Raw genomic sequence first — 20,751 nt, forward strand, 5'->3', positions numbered from 1 at the left:
CACCAGTTTTCCTGCTGGAATACAGCTGTGACCAGGGTACACTTCTGCTGTCTGTCCTGGGAACTGATTTGAAGCAGCCCTGGCCATCTCCTCCCAGTGCAACAAACATCAGCCTGGGCTGAGAGAAGTGCTGAAACACAGGCTTGCTTTAAGCAGCTTCCCCTCCCAGCTCCACACTCTTCCTGTGTGTCCTCCTGAGCTGGGCTGCCTTGCTGGGCCAGAGCTTCTCCTGGGTTCACCTGCTGCTGCAGCTGAAGGGCAGCCTAAGCTTTTATGGATGGTGCTCCACCCTAAGGAAAGCCCTGGCGCATCAGCATTGCAAGGACTTCATCTATAGCAGGACCAGGGTGAAAGCAAGCCAGCACAGCTGTGTCCCACACCAGCCCACACCACAATCCTGCTGGTTTGGTGAAGAAGGAGGATGATGAAGAAGATGAGAATCAACATCACACACTTTGAGACACTTCTGTGGGCAGTGGCAAGGCAAGCCCAGAGCCCAGCTCCCCGCAGGCCATGTCTAAGCCAGAGGGCTCACAGCTAAAATGGAGAGAAGACGTTCTCATCTCAACAGAGGAAGGTCCTTCCTCTCTTGAGAACTGGGGACCTGGACCTGGCCATCCTTGTACTGCTTCTGGCCTTTGCTCTTGAACCCCTCTGAGCTCAACCAAGGTCCTTGGAGCAGAGAAACCCTCCAGGGTCACTACCCTGAGGAGTAACCCAGAGGAGGTTTACTCACCTCTCATTCCACTCACGCTTGATTTGTTCAATTTTGTAATCAAGCAGACCTTTCTGCTTCTCAGGGAGGGCTTCGTACTCGTCCACATCCACATCCCAGAGACGTTCTTCCTCTCTCCGGGCAGCTTCTTCCTTCTCCCGTGCTTCAGCACAGACCACAAGAGAAGCCATCAGTGACTGCAAGCAGAGCTTGGGGCTCTGGGTCAGCTATGAGGATTCACAGCTCTTTCCTGACCCAGCCTCTTATCCTGCCAGGAGACACCGTGGAGCTCACATCCCTGCTCCAAAATTCAGACAGCCCCCCAAACTGTGGCCTGGCTCAGGTGCACCATGGTTGTGGACAGCTGGCTGAGGGTTAGTCACTGAGCCACGCCAGCTTGCACTTGCACCCAAGCTTTAATGACTGAGATTAAGGTGAGTCTTACAGCCTCAGCTCTGCTGTATTTAAAGAAGCTGTGACCTGAGTGCTGGCTATACTGAGGCAGAAGGTGGAAGGATCAATAAAAAGATTTCTTACAAGCTCTGCTGCAAACCCAGATACACACAGCTAAGGTTGAGGGCTTGAGAGACATTTGAGACGGATGGAGATATTTCACCTTTCTGCTGTTTTTTAGCTGCCCTCCTCTCTCTTGCAGCCATCCGCCTGCCTTTCCAAAACTCAGAATCCTGGAAGATGTTCACAACATGGATATGAGGGCGATTGCTGACAGCTTTGAGCACGCACAGGAGAGAAGATGCCAGGCTGCTCGCAAAGAGGGTCTCCAGGCCATCAAACACCACTCCCTTGTAGCAGTCACTCAGCTGCCAGGAGAGACAAACGGGAACAGCGAGTCAGCCATCACACACGCTGGGCTCGCAGCTGGTCAGTAAATGCAGATCTCTCAGGACACCAGCCACTGTCATTCCAAGTGCATTAGCTACAACCAGCTTGGATCTTGCACTACACTCTGCCAACTTAGGGCATCTGCAGCTTCCCCCGAGGATCCCTGCATGCAGCACAGGATCCTCCAGCAGCAGGCATAGACCTCCTCCTCCTCTCCGAGCTGTCTCTCACTGCCTGTCTCTCTGGCACAGGAACATCTCCGTTTCCCCCACGCCACGTACCTGCAGCCGTTCAGAGATGATTTCCACCAGCAGTTCCTCAGGCAGCACAGAGCTCCAACACTTCCTCTTTTTCTCCTTTCTCCCCATCCTGGTGAGGATGGTCAGTTGCTGTGGTGTAGGAGCGGTGGCGCAGGAAACGGCTGCCATCTGCAATGTGGAACATGGTAAGGAAAATAAACCCCTGCGGAAAGCCCTGGACAGTTCCCACTGCTGGGTTCGGATCTGGGCTTCCTCACTAGTAGAGACGAGGGCAACCCTGCAGTGCAGGCTGGCAGCTGCAGGGGACAACCCTGGAGGGCCCGTCCCTTGGCCAGCAGAGACCCAAGCTTGCAAGCCCCCAGCACAGCCTCCCACAGCTTTGCTCACCGCCTGCAGCCAAGTTAGCCAGGAATACACTTTGCCCACAAACCATTAAGAACCAATGGTGCTTTTCTGCCAGAGCACATTCCTGTCCCAGTTGGCTCTTGGCACTGTAGATGCTGCACCAGGCCCTTGGCGACATGGAGCCTCCACTGTAAGCAGCCCCTTCCCATCTCAAAGGCAACAGGAAGGTCCCAGTGCAGATCATGTTTCACCTTGGAGGTCACTGAAAATCTTGCCTGGGGTTTGTCGGATGCCTTATCCTTGGTTGCTGAAGCACTCTGGGGTCCAGCACTGAAAGTCTTCTGGTTGGCTTTGTCCGCAGGGCTGGGCTCAGTTTTCTTGGCCTGAGCGCCCTTTTTACCTGTAGAGGAGACAGATGTATCAGCAGGGCTGTGAGGAGCAAGCAGGCACCTTCCATCCCAATGGGCACAGCCTTGCCCCTGGAAGGGACATGGCACTTGTCCCCCAGCCTGCTGGGCACTAGCAGCACTGCTTCCCAGAAGCAGCTCCTTTCCTGCTTATCAGCAGGATAAAGCACACCGGCCCAGACTGGATTTTAAAGCCAGTTCTAGGCCCCTCCTAACAAACGTGTACGCAGGTGACACTGCTAGCACAGTAGCTCTCCTACAGATCAACCCAAAGATTCGTCCTCCAGGACCATTGTTTCCATGCCTTGCACCCATCCTGCATTTTCACATGGAGACTGTAACATGCAGCCCAGCCTCAGCTGCATCACCCATCTCTGCTGGAGCTAAATCCTCCGTGTGGGAAAACCCCAGCTGGGCTGGGGAAGACCCTTCTTCCTTCCACCAGCTCTGAACCCAACCAGGTGCAAAGCGGAGCAATGCAAAACTTCTCCCCACACTGAGCAGGTCTGGCCTAACCCTGCAGAGCTCAGGGCACCAACTGTAGAGAAGCAAGATTCAGGATGGGAACAGTTCCAGGCATGGAGAAAAGCATACAGCAATTGGCAGGACTTTCATATGGACTTTACTGTTATTATGTGGTTTCACTGTATTCATGCTACACAGTGCACAACTGCACATGCCCAGGCTTCCTCCTCCCCCTTTTGCCTGTGCCCTGTTCTGATTTGCTCCCCCATTTGTCTGTCTGATAGCCCACCCGATGTTCTGCCCCCTTTCCCTGGCGGGACGGTTAAGAATCGGGCGCACGCCTGAATAAACAAGTCTGCTTGCACCCTTCCTCATGTCCTGTCCCCTCTTCCCCTCGGACCGCAACAACCAACTGCCCGGCAAAGTTTCATAAAAGTCTCCAGTCTAATCTGGAGAACATCACAGTGTGCACAAGCTGTGTGACCCGACAGTGGGCATAGGAAAATCTCTGGAGAAAAGAGCTTATCTACAGCACGTCTCTCATTGGAAACTCCTCTAGGAGGTTATTCTTCCCTTCCTCTCACATTTGCAAAGCCACACTCAGTTGTCTTGTGCTTAATGAGCCACTTCAGAGGGCTTTTTCCTTGTGAAGGTGACAATGGCTCTGCCTGCTGCCCATGAGGAGCAAGTTGGATTCAGCTTTGAGGAAATATAAAAAATTCAGAGAAAGAGACAGGTGTGCTTCACCACCCCTAGAAAAAAGAATATGTGCCAAGAATGGCAGTAAAAGTGCCCCTGTTGGAGCCCTTAATATTGAGCTTTTTGTTTTCAAACTAGCCAGAGATGCACAGCACGCATGACCCCTAAGAGACCCAAGGGCTGTCAAACCATTTCTCTGAGCAAGCAGAAGCAGATGGTCATGGTGGTTTCCTAAGCATGCTCTGAGTGCAGCGTTTCTCCTTACCCGGCATCTGTTCCCTCATGGCTCTTCGCTGACGGGCAGCCTCGACGCACAGCTCCCGGGCACGGCGCCCCGCCGAGCTGCACTCGTCCGACATGGCTTCTGTCACCACCTCGTCCAGGGACAAGCAGGCGGCACTGTAATACTTGGACAGGGCGGCCGCTACCCTTGTCTTTCCTGAAAGAAAGAGGAAGACTGCTTGGTGACACTTGCACATGAGGCATTTTCAGGGACAGCCTCTGGAAAACTCACAAACAGGTTTCAAGGACGGTGGGAGAGCAAGTGCCCTTCTAGGGGAGACCGCAAGGGAGGCAGCTTGAGCACGGTTATGAGCACTGAACTCCAGCCCCAGGTGGATCATCTCCACCTCATATTCAGCTGAGGACTTTGTCTCAGGCACCACGGTCCACCAGGATGCATTTCTCCTGCTTCCCCCTCTCCTTGCAGCCCAGGGCTGTGGCTCCCGTACCTGTCCGGGGTGTCCCATAGACGATGATGGCGATCCCTCTGGGCATTTGGGCTTTGAGCTCTTCTACAACGGGACGGGTGTAGCGCCTGATGGCCTGACGGATGGGCCTGTCAGACTCATCCACCATGTCTTTTAACAACCTGATGCTCTCTTGAAGCGCTGCTGTGCAGAACAAATAGAAAAGTCAGCCTTCTGCGTACCTTGGATCCTGATCATCCTCCCCATCCCCTCAGATCCCAGGAAAGGAGACAGCTGAAAGCAACATGAGCTTGTGCTTTTGTTGCTGGGAAGGAGCAAATATAAAAGAACCAGTGATATTAGACCTGGTCCTACTGGCTGAAGAGCTCATCTGATGCTACTCTTTGAGGCTAAGGGATGCAAGGGGATATCCTGAATATTTCCCCAGTCCGTGGCAGGCAGATAGGAGCTGGCTTTGGCTACACTCCAGGTTGGCAGAGGATGCCACAGCCCTTCATCCAGGAATTCCTCCACCAGGCAGGAGATCAGATGGCTGCTAGAAGCATGGGCTTTGCATGGAGAACAAGGTGACAGAGAGCTCAGGGTGTGTGGGCTGGGCTCCCTGCTATGTCCACAGTCAGAACTGCCAATGCCAAACGCTCACCATTATCCTGGCCTGATTCTTCCTTGAGCTTGGACATAATCTCTTGACCTGAAGCCTCCATCTTCTTCCATTTTTCATAACATTCCAGCACCTCTGGGGGCAGCTTCTCTCCCACAGCACGTGGAGGCATCACCACAGCCGTCCGGTCTTCAAACTCCTCCAGGGTCCGCAGGATCTGTGCGCGTGGGGAAGAGAAACCATCCACAAGATTCCTTTATCAACCTCCATCATACCAACAGACTCAGCCCATCTTCTCCCTCCTTCCTTCCTCCCAACAACACAGGCTATCCAAGCCCCTCCACAGACTGCCAGCAGGGATGGCTCTCCTCAAAGTGCCACCAGGCTTTGCCCTGGGGATTGCCTCCATCTCCCTGGCACAAGCCTGGGAAGGCTGGAGTGCTGGAGAGCTTGGGGAGCACATACATGGGGACCAGACCTTCCCTCTCACCTTCTCCTCCTCACGGTACTCCTCATCAAACTCCAGGGAGTAAAATTCAGTGGGGAACTCGCAGGGGTTCTTCACCACCACTGTCCTCTCCAGCTCAGGGCTGCACGGCAGCACCGCTCCCAGCTTGATCTCTGTGGGGCTGAACTCCAGCTGTGGCTCCAGACCCTGTCCTGAGATGTGCAGCACGAGGAGCTGGCTGTTCCCACGAACGTTGATCTTCAGCTCGGTTTTGTAGGACTTCTGAAAAGAAAAAAGTGCAGAAAACTTGTCCATGAAGTCCTAGGTGACAGGACCCCAAATACAAGCCTTGCCCAAAGGTCAGGGGTGTTATCAGTCCCTCCAGGGGGAATGGAAAGTCAGATATTTACTTATGGTAGGGGCTACAGCATCTGTGTCCTTGGCTCTGAGTAACTGGGACGAATCCTGGTGTGCAGTGTAACTGGGTATTTGGGTATGAAATGGATATAAAATGGATTATCAGATGTTCTCCCCTAGTCGTGGAGAAGCACGCGAGAAAGGTCCTCAGTCCTGGCACTGCTGCATCAGGCAAACACCAGCTCTATGAGAGAGGCAGATGAGCTCTCGCTGGCTAGAAATAAAGGTCGTCTTCTCTGCTCAGTGTTTGGCTCTGGTCAAAGTCTGACACAAGATGGTTGGTTACATCTCTCTAGCAATGAAAAGATCCCTGTTCTTGGGCATGGAAGCACTTGTGTCCATCCTGTTACACCCTGTCAGTTTCCAAGTCCCAGTGGCCACATGCAAAGGGCTTTTGGAAATGCTCCATCCTTGAAGTCGACTCCCCAGATGCATGGCAATGTGCAGGCAGGCTGGGCCAGAGCCCCAGGGACTGCTGGCAGCACACCACTACAGGTGACTGTCCTTCCGTGCCCAGGAAGGTGTCTGGTGGCTGTTTTGTCTGTTGGTGCCAGCAGCAGGATGAGCCAGCATTGACCCTTCCAGGTTGATGCCCTGTGACTGTGCCAGCTGCTCTGCACCCAGCGTCGCAGGCTGCAAATACAACCAGGCAAGGGGGAGGACGAGGGGAGTCAGGCAGATCTCCCCCATGGGCAGAGAGGCAGCCACAGCACAGTGCCCTGATGTTCCCTGTGGGAATTTCAAGGCGCCTCTCAGAAGGGTGTGCTGCAGGGGAAACTGAGGCACGGTGAGTGCAGGGCTTCCAGAAAGCTGCCAGTGGAGGAAGAGCTCATCTGCCACTCCCTGCATCGGGCTCTCCTTACCATCCTGCCCTGACAGAGCTCCTGGGGCGACACCTGCCAATCTTACCTCTTCCAGGGGTGAAAACTGGATCTCCAGGTCACACCACTCTCTACCATAAAGGGTTCCCTCCTGGGCCTTCCACTGAAAGACATGGGAATCATCCTTCGCAGCCTGGAGCTCCTTCTGACGCACGGCTGGTGTCAAACGTTTGTCCACCTGAGCACAGAAACCAGTCGTGTGAGGTCTCCATGGTCTGAGAGGACAGAGCCTCGGTTCCTGGAGTGCTCCGAGATCCTGTCCTGGTGCTGAGAGCACCCACAGCAAACCCGGCGTGGCCCCCACCATCTAGAACTGGAGGGACAACCTGCAGGCAGGGCAAGCAGATGGGGAGCCACCGCCCTGTCCTCAGAGGAGGAGGAGGAATGGGTGAGGATGGCAGAGAAGTAAAGCGTCAGCCAATGGAACAGGTCCAGGCAAAGCAGCCTTGATCTGGACCCTCAAAAGCTTCCTCAAACACGCTGTAGCCCAAGTACTCAGGCAGCCACAGGCACAGAAAAGGCAGGAGGTGCAAAGAAAACCCAACCACGACGTTCCGTGTTACGTTCACCTGTGCTTTACCTTCTTGGCAGGTTTGTTGACAGTGAGGAACCATTCACAGGGCACGCTGAACTGGTTGTAAAGCCGGACTGTTTCGTGCCAGCACTGCCCAACCTGGACATCGGGGAACTGGATTCTGTTCCTGGAGAGGCTGAGCAGCAGCTGAATCACAGTGGCATGGAGGCGGATGTGCAGTGTGGGGCCTTTCTTTACCTGGAGAAGGACAGAGAGTTCAGCTGAGAGTCCAGGTGACATGTGCCTGCTGCCTGCCCCAAAAGCTGCAGTACCTTGATGGGCAGGAGCACATCCACCTTTCCCACGGGCAGGTTGGCACTTGCAAAGCTCACTTGAAACAGTTTGGTGGCGCCGTAGATCAGGAACTCCACGGGCTCCAGGTATACGCTGAAACCTTGAACAGATGAGAACAAAGCAGCTGAGATACACAAGCAATATGAAATGTGTCATAAGCATGTTAAGGCCATACGAGAGCCCTGATGGGAGCCCTGGGAAAAACCTCACACTGTGCTGTTCCCGGGACAGAAACTTAGAGGAGACACCTGAGCAGCCCTCAGACACAGCGAGCCACTCTGTGATGGAAGTGCAGATTTGCCTCCAGGCCTCTTTTGGAAGCCTACTTCAATCCACCAGAGAATCAAACAGGCTATTTCCTCAGTAAAGGCTGAACACCAGAGCTGTGAGAGTGTGAACTCCAGACAAAGCACTTTCCAACCACAACAGATCCCATCTGTTTGCAACACCCCCAGAATGCCCAAAGAAACTTCATGCCGATGGGAACCAAAGGCAGAAGATGTTGGGAGATGACAAGGGTAATCAGCCCATCAGGCCCCTGCAGGGAAGCGTCAGGGCAGTCACAGGCAGGCCAGGTTCCTGGGCACAGCTGGCCAGGAGAATTCTGGCCCTGAAGCTCCCAGCAGGAGCACTGGGAGGAAGAAGCTCAAAAAACCTCCCCATGTGCAGTGGCTTAAGCTAATCTGTCTGAGACAGCTCCTTGCAGCCCACAGGAATCCTCTCCAGCACTGGTTACCTGTGTCACGCAGGGCACGTTCATTGGCCCGGACGGCCACTGGGAACCTCCAGGTGTTGGTGATCTTCACAGTGCAGCTTTTACTGTAACCCTGAACGACAGTGCCCATGTCCAGGATGTACTCAGGCAGCTCAGCTCTGGAAGGAGGAGTAAGGACAGTCCTTAAACAACAGTGCGGCCACACGTTCAAGTGGATGGAAGATTCAAATAAAGTGGACATTTCTGTACTCACTGCTGTAAAAACTCAAGCCTACAAAACCCAAGACCTGACCACCTGACAATGACTTTGGGAAGTTATGGGGAGTGCAGGTCCTAGGTTTCATCAGCTTCCAATGGGACCCGAAAATAAAATTAGTTTTAAATGGACTCTGGTCACAGCTCCTCCACTACAAAAAGCCAGTGTAGGTAAATCCACTGGACCTCCAGTGGTCTCAGTGAAAACGCTTCTCCTGGTGCACAGCCCAAGCCTGAAATTGCTTCTGAGCCTTGGAATAAGATTTGAACAGGAAAACTTCACTGCTCTGCAACCAGGTCACACGAAGGATCTGTTTTGCAAAGCATCTTCTTCCTGAACTGGAGCCTCCCATGCCCATGCAGCATCATGAAGGAGCAAAGGGAAGGACCAAGTTACCCAGATAAGCCCTGCCACCCCACCAGCATCAAAGCCACCTTTTGCTTAGGGTGCTCTGTTAGTCAGAACCAAGAGAGCAGCTTGGAATTCTCTTTCAGAGCTGGTCAGCAGGGACAGTGTCTGTGCTGTCTGGAAGGGCTTGATGGTCTGCACTGGGTCCCCTCAGCTCCAAGAATGGGACCTTGCACCTGTGGGGAGCTGAGCAGCTCCAAAGCTCAGCGCAGCACTGGGGAAGGGAGGACAGTCAGCTGCTCACGAGCTATTGCTGTCACAGCTACTGGGGTCAGCCCCTTTCTGAAATGCCCACTGTTCCCAGCTCTGCATGCTCAAGGAGCTCTCAGGAGCAGGGGACACTGCTGGGTGTTGCCCTCAGGGCATCTCCAGAGAGGGAACAGGAGTCCCTACTCACTGGACAAGCTTCTGAGGAATGCGCTTGTCAAAGACAGTGTCCTCTGGGGGGCAGGAGATGAGGGTTGGCTGCAGCTCCAGAGCATTCTCCTTTATCAGCATCTGCTCCATCTCCATCCTCAGCCAAGTGTTTGCCTGAGGGAAGGGAAGGCAGTGGCTGGTTAGCAAAGGCCCTTCCCAGGGCCCAGGCTTGTATCTGAAAGAGGATCCCACCCTGCTCTTGTTGAGAGGGGGAATGGGGTCCTCCTCTCTGACTGCTCAGTGTCTGTGACACATTCTGCTCTCCTAGCCAGGATCTTCTTTCCAGGGAAATAACTGCAGTATCTGTGCCTTCCCACCCACTGCTAGAAAAGCTGATCTGGCCAGACAGACAAGCTAGCAACCTTCCAGAGCTTCAGGTATTTGCCTGTCCCCAGCCAGTGCCAAAGCAGCTTGGACAAAAGCTGCCTAGAAAAGGGAACCCCAATCAAGTTGGTGCCTCTTGGAGTTGAGCACTGCCAGCACAGTCCCAGGGCACAGTCAGGCTGCTGCTACTAAGGTCTGTAAACCTGCTAGGGTTTGATTTGGGAGCAACAAACTCCTCAGCAAGGGGAGTAGCCAGGAAGCTTGGTACATCTCCAGGAGAGACCACGACCAGAGGTGGGGCAACGCTGAGCTGATGCATGTTTGTGGTCAGGTGGGGGCGGGGAGGTCCCAAGTGCCAGCAGGGCACTGAGAAGCTGTTGTGGGGTGTTGTGGGGTGCCAAGGGCTCAAGTGACATGGGGAGGGTGGCATGTGCCAAATGGGACTGCAGTTGTGCTTACCACAATGCCAGGGCCCTTTGCGTGTCGCTTCCTGATTCGAGCCTTCCTCCAAACACTTGCTTTCTTGTCCTGCTTGTCTTTTTTCAGCTTTTCTTTTGCCTGTTTCAATAGTTTCTTGTATTTTTCACTTCCTGAAGGAAGAAAACATTCACAAATAGAAGTGTGGGTGCAGTGCCAATACCATTTAAGCTGAGAAGTTCCACTCCCCCGAATGCTGGTCTCTCCCAGAAACAACCCATCAATGGAAAGCCATCTCTGGAGAGTGGACGCTGCTGCTTGTCTCTGAATCCTCATGTTCACTCCCACCCATCTTCCTCCCAACAGAGGAGCATCTCATCCCCTGCAGTGTCATGCAAATCCAACCCTGCCAAAAGCCCTGCCAGTCTCTCTTATAGCTTTCCCAAGCTTTTCTGTCTAGCCATCTTTCCAGGCCTCTGACGGAAGTGCTGGCAAGAGCTGCAGGATGGTTACTTGGACAAAGCCTACATGTGCTTGTCTGCTCAAGACTCAGGAAGCAACCAGAGGGGTGAGTGTTGGTCTGGCAGCCCTGCAACCTCCAGGCTTGGTGGAGATGGGTGTGAGCTGCCCTCTGGGCATTACAGTTGGGAAAAACCCCAGTGAGGACTTTGCTGGGGAGCAGATGGGCACTGCTCACCGTTGATGCTCCAGGGCAGGTCCAGACAGATCCCGGCAAAGACCGCCTCTCCTTTCAGGGAGATTTCTGCCGGTTTCAGGTGACCCACTTGAACCTGGAATGTCCTGCAGAAGACTCCTGGCACTCCTGGCAGGTAATAGAGCTTCAGCACTTGCTCCTTGCCAGGTTCAATGGAAGCCTGCAAGGGACAGGAGAAGAGGGAGGCAATGCATTAAAGAGGGTGTGATGGAGGAAGGCTCAGGCCACAGACAGGCTAAGAAGACAGGTTCTCTCTGGAAGAAAACATCAGATCACATCACCTTCTAACTTCCTCGTGCCCAAAAGCTCGAGCCTCCAAGGCGAGGGTGCAGAGGGTGCAGTGTGTCCTTCCCAGGGCTCCTAAGGTTGCACCCCCAGCAGAGCCTGCCCTGTGCTCAGCGTGAGCATGGTTCTGCTGCTAACGGGGTTTGCCCTCTGCCAGTGAGAGCCAGGTTGAACAGGTAAAAGCTCTTTTGCCACCACTGTGGAAGAGGAGTGAAGTGCCCACGCTCTCAGCAGGGCCAGCAGCTCCTGTCACCCCTTGTAGGAGACAGGCAGGAAGAAATGGGAAAGCCAATAGGCTTCCTCTTCCTGGTGCAAAGAGAAACAAAAACAGGAACACTGCTTGACCTCAAAGACATCCAGGCAGCACTGAGAAGCTGGGACAGTGGTGGGATGCTCCAAATTCCTCTCTTGGTTCTTCCAACCTTGCTCCTCCCTGCCCCCTCACTGCCCCACAAAGCTGCTCCAGAGCAGCACAGCTGGGAGGAGGGAAGGACCAGCACAGGGGTTGCGACAATTTCTGGCTGAGGAGCTTCAAGCCCAAGCAAGGAATTTGTAAGTGCTGCTTAGTGCTGGCACAGGGGAGGTACGGACATGGAATAAGTCCTGTCTGATCCCATAGCTGGGGTAGGTGACCCTCAGAAGAGCCTCAGTGCCAGCACAGCCACAGAGCTCAGCAGCTGGGGGCCAAGGAGTGACCAACGTGCTCGTGCCTCCCACTGGTGGCTGCCCTGGGATGGCAGAGCCACTCGCCAGCCAAGGCCACAGGGAGTCTGGCAGGATGGCACTTGCTTGACCTTCTCTGCCCCCAGCAGCAATTGCTTACAGCCCTGTCTCTCATGGCTGGGTTTGGTTTTGTTTTCCCCTCTTTTTTCTCTTTAACCCTCTCCTTGGCCACCTGACACAGGGCTGGGGTCAGTCAATTGTGCCACTCACTGTGCTGGGCAGGACCACGAGCACACCAGGCAGAGGCTTGTCTGCAGTGCCAGTGCTGGGGCTCTGTACCATGTAGGTGAATCCCATCTTCCCGTTGTTCCGCAGGGTGACCTCTGCTTTGGTGACTTCATTAAAGAGCTGGAGAGAGGACAGAGGAGTGGGAAGTTACAGACACAGGCCTGGTGCTGGGAATCTCCTTCCTCTTTCATGGGGTTGAAAGCAGACACACTGCAGGAGCAGAGACTGGGAACAAGCTATGGGCACTTGGGAACATGGGGAACCCCCAGGCACAGGGACCTGCACAGGAACAGAGTCCTGGCAGTATGCAGAGGGGCAGGAACAACCATGGGAGAGCCAGTAACAAATGAAGCAGGGGACACAGGCCCTCTGCACTCTGAGGGGTCACCAACAGCCAGGAGAAACAAAGGAGGTGGCATCGAGGCATTCCAGAAGAAAAGATACCTGCATGCAAGTATTGGCAAGCAACACACCAGCAAAAAGGGAGACAGATGGGGCACCAAGACAGGGACAGCAGCTGGAAAGACCTGTGGACTTTTAACTGAGAAGTAGTAAAGTAGGGATTATTCTGGGACATTCTCTCCACCTGCAGTGACCGGAAGCCCAACCGGGTTATTTTGGGGATTAAGCAAGAGCATTAAACAAGAGCATCTCATTGGAGCTCAGGCTTTACGAGTGGATCAGCAGAGGGATTTCTCAGGGATATGTCCCTCTGGACATCCCCACTGGGATCCTGCTTGCTCCAGGAGGCAGCATTAGGTACCCTGAAGATAAGGAATTCCCAACATTTTGGAGGGGGGCGGAGATGGCCATTACAAAGCAGTCTGGATGCCAGACATACCCCTCCAAGGTTGTACTTCCAAGCCCCAGAGACAACAAAGGAACTGGGAAGGGGAGAGAGCCCTGGGCCGGGCTGGGAAGCAACCTGCTGGTGATGGTCCCAAGGCAGCAGCTCTGCCAGGAGAAGGGGTGGTACCTGCAGCCCGCAGTCGATCTCCTCGACGCTCAGGTGGTAGGTGAGGACTGAAGTCTCCCCCCTCAGCTCCACCTCGTAGGTTGGGCCTCCCTCCACCTGGCACAGCACCGTGACACGGGCAATGATGTTGGCGTGGCCAAAGAAGGTGAAGGGCACCTGCTGGCTCTTGCCCGGCTGCAGCACACCGGACACTGGCTGGATGTCGAAAACCTGCAGGAGGGGAGGAGGGATCGAGTCGTTGAGCATGGAAATGGGTGCAGAAGAGCAGCTGTGGCTTGGAGCAAAGTACAACCATAGCTGGAGGGGCCTATTCCTCAAACACCAGCCAGAAGCATCCTAATCTCATCTGGCCTCCATGCCACTGACCAGTGGAGGGAGCATGGCCAAAGTCTTCTGCCATACTCACTGCTCAATGCATTAATTAATACCAGACATTAAAGTAAACTGGGATGTCTCCTGGTAGCAAAACATTCTCTCTGCTGCAGAACTTGCCTTTAAAACCAGTTTTTACTGCCTTCAGAAAAGCAAGAGACTCAGAGGTGAGAGCTCTTGGAGCTGAGGGGAGGACTCCAGCCCAGCTCATCTGACTCCTGAGGCTTTTCCCTCTCTCTGACTTACATGCTGCTCTCTCAAGGTGCTACACCAAATGCTCCTGAAAAATATCCTGTTGAGCACCTGATGAAGTACCAGGGGAGCAGTGCCCTCCATGGGTGCTGCACAGGGAGTTCTGTAGCTCTGGGGGCAACAGACCTGCTTGCCACGCTGAAAACGTGCAAGTGAGAGAGATTCCCACTCACCTCCTCCGCTCTGAAGCCAGGGGGCTTTACCTCCGCCGACTGCCCATACCTCTTCGTCTCTACTGAGCTCCGAGGCCCTGCAGCAGTGTACAGTGGCACCTGGAAGACAAGCCACTTTCCATTGCAGGACACAGCCACCTTGCCAAGTCTCACTCTATAAAAGGCAGCTCTGGGGCCATCACTGCAATGACAGCTCTTGGGTGAAGGCAGAGATCTGAAAATGGGTGGTCCAGCTGGGCTGGGAAGGGGGTACATGGAGATCAGGATTTGGCATGGCTTGCTACAGGAAGGAAACTGGAAGCCTTCTCATCATGAGAAGAGGCAGAAAAGCCTCATTTTACATTGTAAAGGAAACAAGCCAAAAAATCCCAAACTCATCATAGGTCTGTAGGATCGGAGTGGGCTTCTCCAAAGAAAAGTATCCTATTTCTCCCTCCCCAGATGCCCCATGTCCAGCCACTGGCCCTGCTGCCCAGCCCACTCTCAGGGCACAGAACAGCAGGGCAGCAAAAGGGGAGGTCGGCACCAACACAGCTTTTTGGTGGCAAGCAGGGGGAGGCAACACAGGTGTCAGGTGCACAAGAAAACCCACCTTTGCTTCTGGGGAGTCCTCTGAATGTGAGGACTCTTCAGAAGAATCCTGCTCTGTTTCCAGGGAGTCCTCTGAATCTGATGACTTTTGGGAAGAGTCCTGCTTTGTTTCCAGGGAGTTCTCTGGATCTGATGACTGTTCAGGAGAATCGTCCTCTGTTTCCAGGGAGTCCTCTGAATCTGATGACTCTTGTGAAGAATCCTGCTCTGTTTCCAGGGAGTCCTCTGAATCTGATGACTCTTCGAAAGAATCCTGTTCTGCTTCCATGCAGTTCTCTAAATGTGATGTCTGTTGGGAAGAATCCTGTTCTGTTTCCAGGCAGTTTGCTGAAGGTGATGATTGTTGAGAAGAGTCCTGCACTGCTTCCGGGGCTCTGGCTGGCTCCTGCACACTTCCAGGCCTGAAGTACCTCCTTGAATAACGCCCACACTCAACACAGCCGAACGTGACCATTTGTGGTTGGGGTTTGAATGTAGGTGGGGAAGGTATGAACCTGGAAAATAACGTAACCATGATCACGGACCTGCAGTGGGAGGGAGGGACACCTGCACGAGCAATTCCTCGTCAGGATGCAGCCCCCAGGTGGGTGCAGGTGTGGTGAGCTCAGAAAGGGGGTGTCTCAGAAAAGGAGAAGGAAGGGGAAGGTAACAAGATGTTCAGCATCAGCTCAGGTGCTAATTAGCTCTTTCTGTGATGTGATTTGGGACTTTCTGGGCATCCTCCAGCACTTCCAGGCCAAGGTTGGGAATGCAGAGAAGGCAGCAAGGAGAAGAGAGCTGTTTCTCTGCTTGCAGAGAGGACCCATCCCAAAGTAGAGGGGCCAAAGGGCTGTGAAAGTGCCTCCACCAGCACTGTGGAGGTGGGACTAGGAGCCCTTCACCAAGGTGGCCACTGCCTCAGGCCACAGAGGTCTGAGAAAGCAGATTTCCCCACCAGCCTTCCTTCCCAGAGGAAACCAGGAGGGGGACTACAGTAACACCAAACCCATGGAAAACGCCTATTCCCTGAGCATCCAGCCTGACCACGGCTGGTCAGTGTTATTCCACAAGGGAAAGTCAAAAGCAGTTTGTCAGATCCCAGGCAAACAGCTTTGGTCTTTGCAAAGTACAAACATCATCATGGCTGGGCTTCGCGAACGAAGATTTGGGAAGGGCTCTACCCACGTTTGTTGCAAGCGTGTTGGTGGCTGAAAAGGCCAATATGAGATAGGCATGTCCAGTTGCAAAAGGCACAACAGAAAGACTCCTTAGATGGTATATTCTGCAAGGCACAATTCTTTCTGCGTTGCCTTTTCTCCTCAAGGGTGATCCTGCGTGCTTTCTCAAAAGCATCAGCAGCGTTATAGATGGTGTGTCTCCAGGTCTCTCAACTGGAGGTCAGAGTAGACCATTTATGGTGGTCAATATGGCGAAAAAGTACAAACAGGACCCAGGAAAAAGAGCTTCCAGGAGAGGGCAAAGGTGCACATACTCTGTCGGGTACTCCTTGCTGTCCATCTGGAATGACCAGTGGTAGTGGGCAGGAATTGGGCTGCAGTTGGTCATCTCCAGGTAACGCACTTGTTCTGTGCCAGTCACGATGCAACCAAAGTCCAGTGCTTTGGTCGGGATACAGAGATTCGGGAAGTAGACCTCTCCCCGAACGGTGATCTCTTCCTCATGAGGATGTTCCACCATCCGGATCTTCATAGTCTTCTCTGCTACCCAGCTGATCGGATCCTTTTCATAAGCTGGGTTAAAGCTGATGGAGAGATGAAGTTCCTGCCCTGCTTCCATCTTCACAGGCTGCAAGGAGACAAGGAGTGTTAGTCACCCACACGATGAAGTCCCAAGGTCTGACAGCATGAAATCGTAAACGCTCAAAGTGTGACCCCAGCACGGCCTTCCCAGTCCACCTTTCAGTTCTTTACAAGGGAGGGTCTGACTGCAAGCACCACACTCCAGTGGGGGATTCTCAGGCTCCTGTTTCTGTGCTCAGCAGCAATACAAGAGGATGGGGTGCTCTCCAGGAGACACCTCTGCTGCATGGCTTGCCCACACCTGGATGCCTGCTCCCTTCCCCTCATATCTTAGAGCCAGGAAGGATCTTTCCAATTCAGATGAGTTTTTGCTTCCTTCAGCAGCTCTGCTGACTCAGTTCACAGTTCAGGCCAGTCCACTGTTGACTCTACGGAATAAACTTCTCGACTTGAGGACCTCCCAACAGAAGGGCACCACCACAGCCCTCCCTCTTCAAAGCCCACTGGTAGGAGGGTCCTTGGCTGCTCACCTGGGCCTCTGCAGGGAGGGGCTGCTGGTCTGCAGCACAGATTAGGAACGGCTGCTCCAAGTCCAGCAAAAGGTGGAATGGCAGGCAGCAGGTGTTTTTTAAAGACAGAGGCTTGTACTGAAGAGTCAGGACATCATCGGGGTGCTACAGAAACAGGAGACAAGGAAAAACAACCTCAAGGAGCCACAGACCTCCTTCCCCTTCCAATGCATTTCACATTTTTCAACCTCAGAAGTGCATACATCTCTATTTACTCTTTTTCTTTGATTCTAAACCTTCCAGGACATTTTTCTCTAGAGCTGATTCTTTTCATGTTTGGAAATTACAGCCTCCCCTGGCAGACAAGGAAACGCTCCTATGTACAGAGGAAGGAATAGGCCCCTGAGAGAAGGCAGCTGCTTGAACAAGATCAAAGGCAGAAAGTGACCCCAGAACGTTTGTCTCCTCTCTTGGGCAGAACAGCACAATATGATCTTCCCTCATATACAGTCATTTCTCACAGCCTTATTGGCTCCAGCAGCCTCCTAGAAGCAGTGATGCCAGCCAGAAGAGAAAAGCAAGCAGGATTTGGCCCAGGGTGGAGATCCTGCAGCAGCCCAAGGTCAACTTTGAACATTCCATGAACATGTGGCCAGCCAGAAACCTCAACAGTCCCTCTGCATTGTGTGTCCTGCTGCCTCTGCTACGGGCACATGGTGTCTATAACCTCAGAGCTATGATCAGCCTAAGCTCCTTCTTCTTGTTTGTGCATTGTGGTGGGCTTCTTGCATGGTGCAGAGAAATCAGACGGAGTTTGGGAAACTAGTTCTGGATGTATTGATATCAAACAGCTGCAGTGCCAGAGCACTCCATAAATCAGTGTGGCATCAAGCAGAGCACAGGCAGGCATCAGGGAGAGCTGAAAAGCTTCTCGTTACATTCAAACTGCCTGTTCCCAGAATTCAGTGCTTCCATGGAAGCCTGGGAACCTGAGGAGAGACCCAAAACCACAGAAACTAAATAATGCAACATCCTTTCCAGACACCTTGTGGGAATGATAATGCAGAAGTTGGGATCCAGAGACTAAAGGGCACCTAGTTTGCCTCGGTGTCATCATCACTGCAGCTGCAGGATGTGGGTGGGTCCTTAGAAGCAGGTGAGGCTTGTGGAAATGCACAGAGCTGTACCATAGAGCTATACCACAGAGCATCCATACCAACAACAGAGAAGGCAAAGACACAAAGCAGATGACAGGTTTTTCCTCATCAGCCTGAGGAATTCACAGGAATATCTGGTTTTCCCAGCTTCCCTACAGCACTGGTGTTCAGACATCACCGTGCATTGGAGGATCCTCAAAAACCTCCCTTGACAGTGAGCACAGAAACTGACATTTCTCTCCAGGTGGCCACGGTCCCCCTCAGCAGTGCAGCTGTAGCTGCAATTCTACTTTAAGGAAGTTAAAAACCAGTCTCATCTCTAAAAACATCCTCACTTACTTTACAAAGTGCCTCAGGAAGGGTGAAGAGGGCTGTTAACACAAGCACACACCCCCCCATGAGCTCTCTCGCTGAGCCATGCAGTAAATGCCAGGATGCAATCCAGAGAGTTACCTTCTCCACACAGAAAGTGATTGCTCTGGATGATATTTGCACCGTGGGAGAAATGAACTTGCAGGTGACCTTTGTCTTGATTATCTCTTTCTTTGTTATCTCTGGCCCCACGGCTGCCTCACACACCAGCTTCTCCTCCACCTCCTGCATGCAAGAGTCACTTGTCACCAGTGGTGCTGGCAGGGTGTCCAGCAAATGCCCTGTGTTGGCTCCTTACCCCCCACGGGCCACAAAGTTACAGACACTGCCCCCTTTTCTTCCTGTGCTGCAGCCTATTTCTTCTGCGCTACAATGGCCCTAACACTGCACCCCAACAGCCACAAAAGGCACTCGTGAGACACTCCCTCCCTTCACAGGGCTTCTCTTTTACCCCCTGCTTACCCTAGAGAAACCACCTGACACTTGTTTAATTCACTTTCTGCTTGGGCTCCTGCTTTAAGTGTAACCTATTTTCTCTGCCCTTCCTTTGTGCCTCAGCAGGTGACACTCCTGTTTGCCCCGAAGGAGCAATACTTCCTTCAGCCCGTATTTTGGGATCAGCATTGCGGTTTGGTAGCTATGGAATCACAAAAAAGCCTTAGCAACTGATGGTGGCCAGCAAGGAAAGCCACCAGTGCTGCCATGGAAACCTGTAGCCTTAAACACTGTCTTGAAGGCCCTTGCTCATTTTCCCAGGCAAATGTCAAGGGGCTGCAGGAGAAGCCCCACTGGAGGGGACCTGATGGGGAAGGCTCGGCCCTTGGCAGGGACCTCACCTGGACAGTGCTGGAGAAGCCTTCCAGCACCAGCTCCATAGTCTCGCCTGGCTGCAGATACATCCCCCATGGCTGCAGCTTAAATACGGGGGGGGTGGGTCTCTGGGAAGTGTTTCTGCCCTTGGTGACACTGAGGGCAGGGAGAGGATGACGCTGTCGAAAGGTGCTGAAACCTTCTGTGCCCCAGTACAGCCGCTGGAACTGACGCCCCTTGTTTGTCACGTTGAACCGGAAAACGCAGGGAACGAGGCTGGAGGAGAAGCAGAGATGGAAAAGGTCATGGGAGCTGCTATTTCCCTGCAGTCAAGTGCTCTCAGCAAGCAATCTGAGATGTTAACAGCTTGGAGACCGTCCTCATTTCCCGCTCTTAACGTGGACCAGAAACAATGTCTGATGCCTTTCTGATATTGTCGTTGCAAAGAGAAATCGGTTTATACTGATAATGTAGTATTTCCACAGCTTCCCTCACCAAAAGGGACTTCCTTCATCACCGCGGGCTTTTTCCCTCACCATTCTGGGCTTCCCCTAATGGATCCAGACTGAAACCATCACTTTGAGAACACTTCACCTCCGAGAAGGCCACAAGAAGAGAATCAATTGGATGTCAATGGAATCCATGCAGAGGTGATATTTTCTCTACTTAATCTGTCCCTTTGTCATTCTCTTTGTCTCCCCCTTTCTCTCTTTTCCCCATTTCTCTCTGTCTCTCTCTACCTCACATTTACTGTTAAATAAAAATCCGTACTACTGACTTTGGAATATGGTCTCATTTGCCCCTTAATTCGGGCAGAGGCGTCTCTCTAATAATTTAAGGAACCTGAGCATAACGACATGTTTCTAAAGGAAGCTCTGGCTTCAGGGAAACAGAGTCAGGGCCTGGAGCACTGTAGAAGATTTAGCCTGAAAGCCTACAGCATAACTGCTCCTTGCTGAGCCAAGAGGAGAGGCAGGAGTTAAGAGATCTCTTACTTGAACTGGGGTTCCAAATTCAGCTCTGGAGCAAACGGTTTGTCAATGGCAATTGTGGTGCCAATGCCCACAGCCTGGATGGGGATGACACTGGTAAGGCTGTTCTCAACAAACAGCTTCATGCTGTCCTCAAATCTCCCTGTGTCACCCAGGTTTGCCGTGACAACCACAGGAACCTCAGTCTTGGCAGGGACCACTCCTTCCCTGGGTTCAATACTCCAGCATTTACCACCCTGTAAGACAAGCCAAACATGCATTTAGGGTGGAAACCATGGACCCTGGTGACTTGTGGGGTGTGAGAAAAGGAACGACTACAGAGAGGAGGATAAAAATTGTAAAGCCTTCATTTCCCTAAATCTAAGCTACTGTGTCTGGGCAAGAGCAGAGCTTATACAACCTGTATTTTACCCTCTTTTAATCCATTTTAACAGACTTTTAAGTTTTGCCCAACCCAAGGGATGCTCCTCAGGAGAAGGTTATTCCCCCTCCAATTTTTTCTTGGAGTGTATGCCAAGGGAAGCTACTTTCTCTCTTCTGGTTTCCCCACAACAGAGCTGGGTTTTCACAAAGGCTCAAGGCTACAGAAAACCACAGCTGCTCAAATCCCACCACAGCAGCCACACAGCTGGAGGATACTGCTGAGAGCCTGAAGACTAAC

General features: G+C 52.9%; 1 protein-coding gene across 2 annotated transcripts in view; it reads right to left on the reverse strand.

Moving 5' to 3' along the window:
- The window catches only part of LOC135405242 (hydrocephalus-inducing protein-like), a 47,540-nt gene that overhangs the window by 16,169 nt on the left and 10,620 nt on the right, over positions 1 to 20,751 (reverse strand). For both annotated transcript variants that reach the window (XM_064639912.1, XM_064639911.1), the window contains exons 9-32: positions 20,094 to 20,326; positions 19,125 to 19,374; positions 18,370 to 18,513; positions 16,781 to 16,924; positions 15,983 to 16,296; positions 14,513 to 15,005; positions 13,921 to 14,019; positions 13,124 to 13,333; positions 12,130 to 12,267; positions 10,894 to 11,071; positions 10,239 to 10,369; positions 9,436 to 9,569; positions 8,396 to 8,532; positions 7,638 to 7,759; positions 7,372 to 7,563; positions 6,820 to 6,969; positions 5,536 to 5,775; positions 5,088 to 5,262; positions 4,466 to 4,627; positions 4,000 to 4,173; positions 2,439 to 2,563; positions 1,840 to 1,986; positions 1,332 to 1,536; positions 737 to 878 (exon numbers count right to left, since the gene is read on the reverse strand). In XM_064639912.1, coding sequence (XP_064495982.1) covers positions 737 to 878; positions 1,332 to 1,536; positions 1,840 to 1,986; positions 2,439 to 2,563; positions 4,000 to 4,173; positions 4,466 to 4,627; positions 5,088 to 5,262; positions 5,536 to 5,775; positions 6,820 to 6,969; positions 7,372 to 7,563; positions 7,638 to 7,759; positions 8,396 to 8,532; positions 9,436 to 9,569; positions 10,239 to 10,369; positions 10,894 to 11,071; positions 12,130 to 12,267; positions 13,124 to 13,333; positions 13,921 to 14,019; positions 14,513 to 15,005; positions 15,983 to 16,296; positions 16,781 to 16,924; positions 18,370 to 18,513; positions 19,125 to 19,374; positions 20,094 to 20,326 — 4,439 coding nt within the window. The remainder of the gene's footprint in view (positions 1 to 736; positions 879 to 1,331; positions 1,537 to 1,839; positions 1,987 to 2,438; positions 2,564 to 3,999; positions 4,174 to 4,465; positions 4,628 to 5,087; positions 5,263 to 5,535; positions 5,776 to 6,819; positions 6,970 to 7,371; positions 7,564 to 7,637; positions 7,760 to 8,395; positions 8,533 to 9,435; positions 9,570 to 10,238; positions 10,370 to 10,893; positions 11,072 to 12,129; positions 12,268 to 13,123; positions 13,334 to 13,920; positions 14,020 to 14,512; positions 15,006 to 15,982; positions 16,297 to 16,780; positions 16,925 to 18,369; positions 18,514 to 19,124; positions 19,375 to 20,093; positions 20,327 to 20,751) is intronic.

Source organism: Pseudopipra pipra, chromosome W, assembly GCF_036250125.1.
Source record: "Pseudopipra pipra isolate bDixPip1 chromosome W, bDixPip1.hap1, whole genome shotgun sequence".
NCBI lineage: Eukaryota > Metazoa > Chordata > Aves > Passeriformes > Pipridae > Pseudopipra > Pseudopipra pipra.